This window comes from Siniperca chuatsi, linkage group LG3 (genome assembly GCF_020085105.1).
Source record: "Siniperca chuatsi isolate FFG_IHB_CAS linkage group LG3, ASM2008510v1, whole genome shotgun sequence".
Taxonomy (NCBI): domain Eukaryota; kingdom Metazoa; phylum Chordata; class Actinopteri; order Centrarchiformes; family Sinipercidae; genus Siniperca; species Siniperca chuatsi.
In genome coordinates this window covers 10,031,132-10,043,862 of record NC_058044.1, presented here as the reverse complement: position 1 = coordinate 10,043,862, position 12,731 = coordinate 10,031,132, and the positions used below count along the sequence as shown (strand labels likewise).

General features: G+C 38.7%; 1 protein-coding gene across 11 annotated transcripts in view; it reads right to left on the bottom strand.

Moving 5' to 3' along the window:
- prom1b (prominin 1 b) overlaps window positions 1–12,731 on the bottom strand; it is a 30,698-nt gene that overhangs the window by 11,496 nt on the left and 6,471 nt on the right. For 4 of the 11 annotated variants that reach the window (XM_044189755.1, XM_044189747.1, XM_044189757.1 and 1 more), the window contains exons 2-14: window positions 8,369–8,430; window positions 7,769–7,795; window positions 7,460–7,665; window positions 4,048–4,168; window positions 3,899–3,962; window positions 3,669–3,758; window positions 3,080–3,103; window positions 2,521–2,738; window positions 2,337–2,411; window positions 2,124–2,187; window positions 1,952–1,960; window positions 1,654–1,813; window positions 749–901 (exon numbers count right to left, since the gene is read on the bottom strand). In XM_044189755.1, the coding sequence (XP_044045690.1) occupies window positions 749–901; window positions 1,654–1,813; window positions 1,952–1,960; window positions 2,124–2,187; window positions 2,337–2,411; window positions 2,521–2,738; window positions 3,080–3,103; window positions 3,669–3,758; window positions 3,899–3,962; window positions 4,048–4,168; window positions 7,460–7,665; window positions 7,769–7,795; window positions 8,369–8,430 (1,273 nt within the window). The remainder of the gene's footprint in view (window positions 1–748; window positions 902–1,653; window positions 1,814–1,951; window positions 1,961–2,123; window positions 2,188–2,336; window positions 2,412–2,520; window positions 2,739–3,079; window positions 3,104–3,668; window positions 3,759–3,898; window positions 3,963–4,047; window positions 4,169–7,459; window positions 7,666–7,768; window positions 7,796–8,368; window positions 8,431–12,731) is intronic. The other 7 variants (XM_044189749.1, XM_044189752.1, XM_044189751.1 and 4 more) reach the window with 4 other exon arrangements.

Genomic DNA, 12,731 nt, shown 5'->3' with positions numbered 1-12,731 from the left:
GGCACAATGCATCATTCAGCAGGGACAAACCTGCAAAAATGGTAAGTTGTTGGGACCTAAGGGTGTATAAAACTGAACTTTGGCTAACCTTCCTATCAATAGACTATAATTTGTTAATAACAAGTCTCTACTACATCTCAGGTGATATTCATTAATGTATGAAATAACATCTATAGATATTATTCTAGTACATGGTTCAATTGTCTTAAACAAATATTCAACATCTACTTTTTGTCACTTGATATTATCTGAGCATCACTTTCCGAGAGTTTTACCAAACAATTCAAATGTTACTGTCTCAGTAAGTTACCAGTTTGATTTTTGAGACTTACTGTCTTTATCATCTAAAGACATCAGAATTGATTGATCCCCGAAGGGAAACTCTTTACCATGTGTTACTTTCTGGATCTCCTCCTCAGTCCTTGTCACTAACTGTCTTATATTTCACTCATTATCTTTTGTATGTATGTATGCTACAGTAATAAACCTTTCTCACAGCAGACATTTGGACTTGTCAGAGTAGGAAAAACACAGGTGTATCCAACACCATTGATTACGGCTTTGTTCCATTCAGGTGTACCAGACAGAAGTAGCAGTGAGACAGCATGTATAATAGCAAAGACCTGTAACTGGCGCACTTAAATGGATATAGCCAAGTTATAGGTTATAAGTTACACCTGTATTACAATTCAACCGAAATCACTCCCTATTTACTATATAGTGTTGGACTGTTGTCTTGGTAACATACGCCATTAGCAGGTTGCCGCCGGTGTTTGATAGGCAGCCTCGGGTTGTTGGTGTAGCTTGCTTGTCGTAGCCACAGGTGCCACACAGCAGTCCGAGGATATTGAAGGCCAGGACCAGAACGACCATGCAGAGCACTGCCACACAGCCGATCCACCTGCAGCACAGACAGACAAACAGACACACACACACACACACACACACACACTTACTGTTGTCATTTGTGAGGACACTGTATTGATTCACATGAATTTCCTGGAGTTATACTCACCTTAACTATGTCATAATTCTAACCTTAAACCTGCAATAACTGTTTTTTTTGTCCACTTGGGGGCAGCGGAAACAAGTTGTCAACACAACATCAGCACATATCACATATTATCAGCATTTAAGTTGATATGGTGAACTTGTTTGCAAACAGCTCCTTATTTACAGATCCAGCAGTGACGGAGCAACTTTATCTTTCGTTTGGAGTCGTGTTTCTGGACAGCTGATGAATGTAAGTCCAATATTTACTCTCTTTTAGCTCAGTTTTTGATCTCTGCCAACTCCTGAGGGAAATATCTGGCTCTTTGGCACCACTGTGTTCAGTAGCTAGTTGCTAACTGTGTCTGTCTTTTGTATGGTGCTGAGCAGGTAGTGTACAGTGGGTTTTTAGAGCTTTTTCTCTGAAAATAGCTGCCTGCTGCGGCCAAAAACAACGCTATGAGAGCGGTGAGAGTCAACCAAAACAGTAAAGTTTTGGAATGGACAGCTAAACGATGAGCTGAAACTTGCTTGTAAATTGTGTAATAATTCTCATCTGGCAAATTCTTGCCCCCCAGATGGAAAGTTTGTCCCCATAATGTGACAGATTTTTGCTCCCACAACCTGATTAATACATACACAGACAAACACACATGCACAAACCTGTAGAAATCCATTTGGTCAATCTGTGGGTAAAAGGACTCAATGTTTTTCTGTCCTTGGTTGAGGAAAATGGTGAAATTGGCCAGAGAAGCTTCCACTGGGAACATCTTGGAGAAGCTGTTGATCTCTGTGCCAATCTTATCCAGCATGCCTTTTACTCCTACAAACAAAAAGACAACCAAAAAATCAGAATGCAACATGACTTCTTTTCTATTGCAATTAGAAGGCCTGTCAACTCAGAGGTGACAAAAAAAGAAAGAGAAAGAGGGAGTGTAACAGAAAGTGAAAAGGGACTTACGAGGTAGAGCTGTGTTTTCATCATTCATAAGTACGCAGGTGAAGGTGAGAGAAGAAAATATATGAAAGTGAAAGACTACAGTCAGACTTTGTAAAGAGGAAAGGAAAACATCTTAATTTGTTAGGAAAACTAAATACACATACATACAGTATATACACACACACTTGTGTACCTGTGACAATGTTTTTAGTTTGTTCTTTAACCAGTCTTGGTGTATCATTAAAGGACGAGTAACCCTGGAGGTGGAAAGTAAGAGAGAAAAGACCATTGAGAAAAAGATATCAATGTTTTTGAACCAGGATGTGTTTCGTAAGAATATGATGGGTGAAAAAGAAAGTGACAAGATGAACCGGAGGATGATGATGAGCTGGAGACAGAAACTAACCTTTTGTACAATGTTGCTGAGGTCTGTTCTCAGGATGGTATTTATATTGGCCAAGGCATGATTGACATCTGGGAGCTGACAGACAGAAAGAAGAGTAAATATGGAGATATTACTGACATTTAAAATGCTTGCTTCCATTCATTTCCAGGTTTTGGTTGTCAGACAATCTTTAGTTCCTTGGTACCCTGGAGAAGTCAGCGTTGGCTCCCAGCTGGGACAGAGTGGAGCGAATGGTGTTACAGGTGTGAGACACAGCTCCATTAGTGCAGGCGGGGTCTGACAGGGTGTTGGACAGAGAGGCACGCTCCCCTGACAGACTGGCCTGAAGTTTCCCTGACCCCTCCTGAAGAACCTCCAAGGAGGAGCTGACGTTCTCTAGGGCCTCTTTGGTCTCCCGCATGGCTACAAGAGAGAGGAAGCATGAAACTGAATAAAAAGTTAGCAATTTTTTGACAAAAACTACACTTTTACTAAAATAATCCACAATAGCGTGTTATTTGTATTGTCAAACTGGTGAGCCTCATAGGATTTATATTAATATACATTCACAATTCATGCAACCACCACAGAACTACCCAAACAATAACACTGATTACACTGACCACAAATCAACAATCCACAAAGGAAAACCACAATAGAAGACTTTTTACAGTGTACAACAGTGGTTCAGGATTCGGATCAATAGTATTTATAACACCAAGTCACGAGCACTGAAACACTGAGTCCAGATCAGCTCTGATTACCTTTGATGGCATTCTCAACTTTTCCTTTAGATAAAAGGAAATATAAGGGAATCAAAGAGGAAAAAGGAAAGTTAAAAATGGTGAGAATATGCCCTTAAAAGACACACCAGGATTCTGTAGTAATAAAACTACAAGACAGGAAACTGCAGGTAAAAAGAAATCATGAAGCACCACCCAATAAGTGTGGCAACAATTCACAAAAAAATATTGATTAGATATACAGTATGTTGCACTGGTGTCACAGATGGATTTTCAGTTCAGCAAAATAAGGAGTTTCAGTTTAAAATTTCTGTTTATTGTAACATTCAACATGATAAAAGTATATTTATTTTGTATTTGAAATGAAACAACAGAATTTAGTTTGGTCTGTTTAGAGCTTTTGAGGTTTCTGAGCATCTTATGTAACATAAAAGTGTTCATGGATGAAGAGTTTTATACTTGAATTTTGAAATAAATATAACAAATCAGATGTGGTAACAGAAGCAGGCGATATTGTTTCAGCTCAGCAGCAGCAGGGCTGCATTGTGATACTATGTCTGAACTGAACAGGAGGTCATATTAAAAGCTAATACATGATGATGTGTGTTACCTCCTGCCATACGCAGCGCAGTGTCCAGTGAGGGAACCACCTCTTTCTCCAGCTGACTGTGGATCCTCCCTCCCAGCAAAGGTCCAATGTCTGTCAGGAAACACAGAAAGATCAGACGGTTTTATGAAAACGCTACAGTTATACATTAGTAGTGTAGGTAAACACAGGGAGCCACAGGCAAACAAAGTGAGAGACATTAGACAAATACTGTATTTAAACAGTCAACTTACTGTCAAGGTCTGAAAGGACTTTGTTCTTTGCTGTGGTGTACTGAGCTGTCAGGTATTCGATTTGCTGCAACAAAAAACACACGTTGCACATTAGAGCAATTTTGGTGTATGTGTCTTTTACATGGGAATGCGTGTGTGTGAGGGCTTACCGCAGGTGTGTTGTTAGCAAATGTCTTCAGGTCTCTCATATTGGTGTTGATGAACCGCCGAGTGCTCTTAATCTGGGCGCTGATATTATGGTTCGCAGCATAGGCAATAAGTACTCCCAGACTGAAACACACACACACACACACACACACACACACACACACACACAGACACACACACACACACACACACACACACACACACACACACACACACACACACACACACACACACACACACACACACACACACACACACACACACACACACACACACACACACACACACACACACACACACACACACACACACACACACACACACACGATGAGTAATTAAAGACATACAGTGACCAGTATTCACCAGCAGAGGGCAGCATGGCTACATTAAGATGTATTTCTGCTACATGGGCTTCAAAAGTCAATCACTTAGGATTCACAGAGACATGTGATCGGCCTGCAAAATCACATTTCTCAGCTACATTTGCAGGAGTTTTATTTATTTATTTTATTATATCTCTATTTTTCATTTCAAAAGAAGCAAGTCCTATAATGTGACACAGCAACAGCTTCTCTGCCTCTGTCCTTTTTGAACTGACTGTTGATCAGATGAATGAAGTGTTATCAGGTAGATCAGTGGCTCCCAACCTTTTTAGTCCGACGTACCCCCACAGCCCTCCCAGATGGGCCTAAGTACCCCTTTATCATACCCCTTTGACAGATGGGATGGCTTTATGGTATTGTTCAATGGTATTTTTTTGTAGTTTGCATTTGTACAACTGCCATGTAGAGTGACAGAAACTGGTTGTTTCAACCATTTACAGTATCTTCACTTTTAGCTTTTTGTTGTCTTTTCAACTAGTCTTAATCAGCTTACACTCAGGTTGGTGGAAAACTGAGGCATGTCTTGTGAAGACTACCATAGTTGGTAAGTTATTGTGACAATAACTATAAAGATCAGCATCACACAAATTTGTAATCTTACTTGTGTGTTGGTTTTTCTCCTAAACACAAATATGTGGATATATATTATCAAATCATAATTTCTATTTTTTTCAAATTAGATGAGCTTTACAATTTTTCCACGTAACCCCTGGTAACTGCATAAGTACCCCTGTTTGGGAATCACTGAGGTGGAGGGTTCATTACAAACAGCTCACAGGTTTGATCCAAATGTTGTATAACATGAAGAAACCAAAGAATCCTGCACACTGTCAATCATGTGTATTTTTGTAAATGTTTCAATCCTCAGACCTTCAACACGTAAAATTGTGATTGTGAGTGATTGACAGTGTGTGGGATTCCTTGGAGTTTTTCATCCTACACATTAAGAGTCAATAAGAGTTTCTGATGTACAAGAACTTTGTGTTGTAATTGTTGCGAGTTGAGTGAAGACATGAAAAGACTTTGGAAAGATCTACATGATGTACAGTCAATGAATGTACACATCTCCCTTACCTCTTTTCTAAGGCATCTACCTCTCTTTCTCTACGATCCACTTCCTTTGTGAGTGGTAAAGATTTAACAAGGAAAATTATGATAATGGATAATGACTTTTACCCGGTTTGTCTAAGAAATTCTGTACATTTAATGTTGTTATATACTGTTGCAAACTTATAAACTTTATAGCAAAGTAAGAAAGCAGGATGGATAATGCTGTGACATTTCACTGTTTTGAAAAGAATGAAGAGTGATGAAGTCTAAGATGCTGAGCTGATGATGTGCAAACTTTCAGCTGTGGTTTTGTTAATTATTGCAGTGACATTTGGCTGAGTGTTATTCTTGAACTTGGAAAAAAATATGGTAAGAACCATATTATTTAAAACCTTTTTCAGGTATTTAATTTACCTGCCAGATAACTGATCTCTTTCACTCTGCTGAGCCTAAAGCAAAGATTTGACTGAATGTCAATAGAAGGAGAAAAAGAAAGAATCTTCTGTGTGAAAATATAAAAGAATCATGATAACAAACCCTGAACAGATAATTGCTCCACATCTCCAAATGGCCACAAGGTGCTTTATGTAGGCATATGTGCTTGTGTGTGTTTGTATGTGCGTGAGCATGCATTTTGGTGTGATGTGAAAGCACTCATTCAGACAGAGAGGCCTCTCACAGTCAGCCAAGTGATATCAGTAACACCTAACTGTCCTACACAGTTTGGATCGTATTTCTCCGACCGAGCACCTGTCTCCTCCACAGCAGGTAAACTGCCCGCATGTTCCAGTGTTTATGTGAGTAGATGTTGTTAAAGTGGAACTCCACTGATTTTAAACATCTAAGTCTGTTCACAGGTCTTGGAGAGTACTACTGCATATGTGAAAAAAGTTGTACAAAGGAGGGAGGGAGCTGTGTGAAGTCTGATAAATTGCCTCAAGTGACGTTACTTTGTCGGTTAGACTACAAGTTTAAAAATGAAAAAAGGAGGTTAGAAAGAGGTGAGGTTTCCAGACCTCTGTTGCCCGCTCCTCATCTCTGCTTGAGGCTCAGCGGCTCGAGGCTACACTAGCATAACACACCCGAATCTCCTACTAAACTGTCAGTGGTCACGTTGCGTTTTGGGTAATGTAGGCACCAGGTATTGACAAGGAAGAAGAATGTGTGAAATAAAAAAGATGATATAAATAAAAAAGACGATATCTCTGGTTCTGCTGCATCGATATGATATATTTTTTTAAAATGTCCATCTTGAGTCTGACAATGTTATAGGACTACAATGCTAAATCGGTGCCGCACTCTTTTAAACATATAAACAGACATAAACATGCAAATGTTTGTGTACATGTACACCCCTTGATTTGTTGTGCTACAAAATAATTTTACAATGAAATTATGTTTACGTTTGATCTGATACTATTGAGTAATGAGAAATTTCTGTAGATTTTTAGAAACCTCGTTATTACCATTTAACGTTGTAGTGACTTTACCTTAGTGAATGTTAGTGGTAATTGCCTTTAATACAGATAGTACAGAGATGGCAGAAAATGAGGGTGAGAGAAATGCAACACAGGTCGCTGGCTGGACTCGAACTCGAATGTTGTTGTTCTTGGTCAACATATTAACCTCTAAGCCTCGGGGGCACCCCCTAATAGTCAGTTTTAGCATGTTAGGGTGGACTCAAAACACTTGTACACTGGTTGCTTTGGGATCTATGACTTTAAGTTTAACAAGACATGCTTCCCTTTCTGTGGTATATGTTAAAATATATCCATTTTTCCAGTATCCAGCACAGTATATCCAAACTTTTGCTGCAGTATGAGTCTTTCCAACAACTCATCAAAATACAGTAATCCAGGATGCACACAGTGAGAACAGAATCACAATAATAATAAATTAATTTCTCTCACGAAAAGAAAAAAGAATCCTCACAGTGATGATAAACAAGATGATTATGACAAAGAAGATGATGACGACTCACATGATGAAGATGGAGGTGGCGATTAGCGAGGCAGTGAAGAAACCTCTCTGACAGTCGGTGTTCTTTCTCTGTCTCTGGTGCATCTCCCCTCCGCAGTTCTCACAGCATCGACACACACAGAAACACATGCCTATGATGGGCGTGAGGACCACGAACACAATGCCGATGGTCATACAGATGAGGAATCCGGCCTCGTAGTAGATCCACTGCCGGAGGAGAGGATTCATATAATCATCACTAACCCTCACTTACTTATTTTTGAGACATTGCAGTGTGTATTAGCCTATGTGGAATTTCAGTGGAGTTTACCTGTAGTAACAGAACCACATTTTCTGGCTGCAACCCCATAGCACGTGCACACACACACACACACACACACACACACACACACACACACACACACACACACACATAAACACACACAAATCCGTAGCGAGAGGAAAACAAAGACAAATAAAACAAGGTTAGTGTGACAGCCAAGAGATTAGGAGGCAGCAATTGCAATTTCTAAGAGGCATGTGAAGGCAACATCAAGAGTCAAGAAGGAAAAAAAGATGAAAAAAGGGTCAAATTACTACTAACAAGTTAAATTCAAACCAGGGGAATCCCAAATGTCTTGCTAACATCACAGTAACTAGGCCATGATATAATCTAATTGTGATTCTAACTGTTATGTGCCCAAAGATTTTGAGAGACTTAATATTGCAAAATAATGAGGCTTTACATATTATTTAATTTTTAACGCCATAAAATGTTAAATTAAAATAACATTTCTACACTTACAAGGTGCAGTTTTTAGAATTTGCAAGAACATAAGCTTTCACAGGTATTACATCAACAAATACATTTATCATAACACTGCAATATTAAGATTAGGTTCATCTCAGTTCTCACTTAAATAAAACGTACCTTTCTCCATTCTTCTATTTTGATTCCCCCCATGTTTTGTTGAATAACTTTAACAATCAGATCTGAAAAAAATTGAACAGACAGGTAAACACTTAAGCACACAAGTAGAATTATAATCATTTGTACAACAGTGTTTTACAGGAAGTAAACGGCTTGTAGGTGACTCATCTGCCAATTTCAAAGACAATCAAATACACTTCCTGTACAACATTTGACAAGCTACGCTGGAGTGAAAAATCCATTTGTCTGTTCATGAGCAGACAACACAGATTATGCGGATTCATTCTTTTTAATTTCCGAGGACAGTATTGTGAATGTATTTCCTCATATATCTAACAGCTGTGTGTTTTGCGGAAGCTGTTTGAACTGTGTAGTTTGCCAATGAGGCCTGCAGTCCAGCTGTCAGTGTGTTTATATAGGTCAGCCAACACTAAGCCTACCTGGATGGTGACTCACCCACGCTGGTACTCAGCAGGTAAACACCGATTCCCTCACACACTTGTATGCACACAAACTCATACACGCTACGTAGTATATTTAACAACATGTACAGTAAAAAATAAAACATTACAAACAAATGGGTGTGCCTAACTCTACAGCCGAAAGAAACAACAAGCATGTGTACACAAACCAGTGGGGGAATGTAACTAAGTACATTTTCTTAAGTACAGTACTTTACTCCACTACATTTCAGAGGGACATATTGTACTTTTTACTCCACTAAATTTATTCGACAGATATAGTTACTGGTTACTTTGAACAGATTCCGTTTTATACAAAATATAACTAATATTTAACAACAATCAACTAATAAAGTATGATAGATTATATATAGATAATAGATTAAGCTACCCGGCAGTATATAAAGTAGTTAAAATTAGCTCCACCTTTACCAGCTACAACATTAGTGATTTTTACATATTAATATATCAATAATTATAGCCCACTAATATTATATTAATTATTCTGAAATGGGCCATTCGGCATAAAGAGTACTTTTACTATATTTTGATGCTAATGCTTATGTACTTTTACTCAAATAAAAGTTTGAATTCAGGACATTTACTTGTAACGAAGTATTTCTACACTGTGGTATTGGTACTTTTACTTAACTAAAACATCTGAATACTTCTTCCACCACTGACACAAACATATTTATGCAGACATACTGATTACAGATATGTCTGCACATATGAACATTGAGCACTACTTGCTTGAAGCTGCATAGATAGTAAAGGCAATATTTTTCAGTGTTTGTTATCAGTTTGTCAGATCTCTGATAGAAAAAATGTCTACACTTGTTTTCTCTTTTAAGAACGTAATATCGTCATATAGCAAGTCTCCTCAGGTTGGTACAGTAGGTGCCACTGCACACGACAAGCAGATGGAGACCAGTTTAGCATGTAGATGCTGACACAGCTGATACACACACACACACACACACACACACATGTTCTGTGTCTGTTCTGCCTTCTGTTTGCACACCTGCTGACCCTCAGGTCAGGTGAGAAAACACATGTAACTGAAATGTACTGAGACTAGATTTGTTTTCTCACTTTTAAAATGTTACAGTAAATAAGGTGAATTAAAGTATTATTATTATTATTAAAGTACTATTACTGTCTATACTTTGTATACTTAAGCTTTGTTTATTCACTCTCATGTCATGCCATTATTTTCCTGATCAATCAATTAATATTTTTGTCAATAAAATGTCAGAAAATAGTGAAAAATTATAATTATAATTTTCCAGATGGTGGCATATTTAAATTCCTTGTGGTCTCAGTTTACAATGGTATATGGAAGAGAAAAGCAGCAAATACTCAAATTTGAGAAGCTAAAATTAGAGAATATCTACTAGAATTATCTACTAATCCTTTCAGCTCTCTCTATGTACTGTCTACTATCACAACTATCACTACTACACAACAAAGGCCACAAAAGTATACACAGTATACCAAACAATGTCTTTTGAGTGTTTAATGAGATTTCTACATTTTAAATGTTTGGTAATTTGTGAAAGTAAAAATGTCTCTGAATAAGCCTTTCTGGTGAGTAAAAGGAGCTGAGATTTTGTGACCATATGGATAATCCTCTCAACACCATCCTCCTTTCCTGCTGGGAGATGGCTGCCTTGCTTTTCTCAGATGCTAACTATTTATAGAACAGTTAGCAAACAGGAGACCTCACAATGTCATGTAGGGTGAAGACATCTCTCTCTGTTAACTCTGCAGATGCAGCATATGAGCACATCTGAGTCGTGTCGATGCCACCTGCTGTTGCTCAGCTACTTAGTTAGCATTAGCCACCGAGGGCAGTTAAGCTTAGACAGCTTAGTTCAATGACCCAATATAACAGGTAGCTACTGCAAAAGAAAGGAAGATGGGGGATAAACAACCATCAGAATTAGACCTGAAAGGATGAACAGACCACTTCACAACTTGAACTAATGTGTCAGCTGCAATAGCCAGGGAGAGGATTTTTTTACCAACACATACATAGGTTTTCTGCATGGAAAAAGTTACATTTTCATGTTTTCAGTGTCTGTTGTGAAGAGCTACCTTTGATAAACCAACTTTTTTATTATCATCGTAGTTATTGAACATGTTGTGTATATGTCTCTTGACTCTTTCATACTCAAAGGCCTTTAAAGAAACCCCAGTTGGACCATTTAGTGTTTTACTTCAGATAAAGAAGGTGAAGTAAACATTGGATTCATAACGAAAAAAAAAATAAAGGGGTCCATACAAGCCGCTGTAAGAGTAAAAAAGCAAACATCTAACACTGCTGCTAGTTAGTCAGAATCTACAACCTTCTTACTGTAATGTGTAAATATAGTCTAGCACAATCCTCTACGCTGACCTGCTCTGAGAGATTACTGGAAGGTGTGGACAGACTCTTATGCAACCCAACAACCATTTCTACTTTTTACTTTATAGGCCTCATTTAAAGGTGGGGTATGTGATTCTAATCCAATACACATCTTTTTGTCACATCTCCTCACCGTCCGCTAGCTGTCCGTTCAGTGTGTGTGCTGAAAAAAAACTGTGTTTGTACACAGCCCTGGCTCTGTAAACGGGAAACAAACAAAGCGGCTCTGACCGAGACACACAACACTATTCCAGCCAAAATTTGTGTATCAGGTAACGTTAAATGACTTGCCCACGGACATTCAGCTTACTTTCTAGTTTGCCAAGATATACTGTTGTTGTGATGTTTGCTATAGTAGCAGGAGAGTTGTGAGTATCGCTGCCTGGAGCTGCTGTGCTGGCTCCGGGAAACCGTCTCGTCCTCTCTGGCTGTTAGCTTCGCAGCAGCAACTGTAGCGACAGTTTGCTAACCCACAACCTAGCTAACGTTAGTTACATTACTTGCTGTGTCGTTGTTCGCTCTATATCATGGTATTTGTCATGGTATTGGATTTCTCCAGAATCGCATACCCCACCTTTAAAGTAAAGTAACACTCTCAGCGCCACATACACAAAACACGGAAGGCTGGAACAAACATTTGCATGACTGCATCCACCCCCTGTTGACATGGTTAATCATGGATTTTAGAAGTGTATTAGCCAATTTGTTTGCCTTTATGGTGCAACTATACAGAAAAGCTTAAACCACAGCTATAACCTGAAGTTGACTGTCAAAATGCTTACATTTGATAAGATGGATTTTTTAATATATAGCCACAATGTTGCACTTGAAGTAATTCAAGCTTTTATATTTTTTTCTAAACAAAGAAGAAAGCAAGTATACAGTGGGAGTGATGACAAGGGTTCATACACCATGTTGGTCAGTGTCTACCAATGTGAAGAGTCTCTCCAGCTCCCTGGACAGTGGAGCTGACTGTAACAATTTGAACTCTCTACTGGAGAAAGGGGAATAAAGTGACAATGGTGGAGTTACTGGTAGAGAAAAGTGCTGTATTTAGCTATTACGCCTGCAAACTACATTATTAGCTATATTTTCAAGCAGTGGCTCTCAGTGGCGCTCTTTGGCTCGTCACCCCTTAAAGTGACGCAATGTCTACTTGCGACCCCTCATAACAGGTTGCACATGTTTATGAGCTGTGAGCAGTTAACCAGAGAGATTAATAGTTTTATTTGAATATTTTTGAGAGTTGAAGAGGTATGGCACTATCCACTATGTCACAATAAAAGAGAAAACATTAGAGAAAAGCCTAAAAACATCCACATTTGTCGTAGAAACATGTTCTATTTTCTTTCCTATGCAGCATTTTTGTGACCCTTCAGATTTTTCATGTGACCCCCTGGGAGGGGTCCTGATCCCCAGGTTGGGAACCACTGCTTTAAAGTTACCATGAGACATCATATGGACATTGTCTTGATTGAAATGGTTTTGAAAT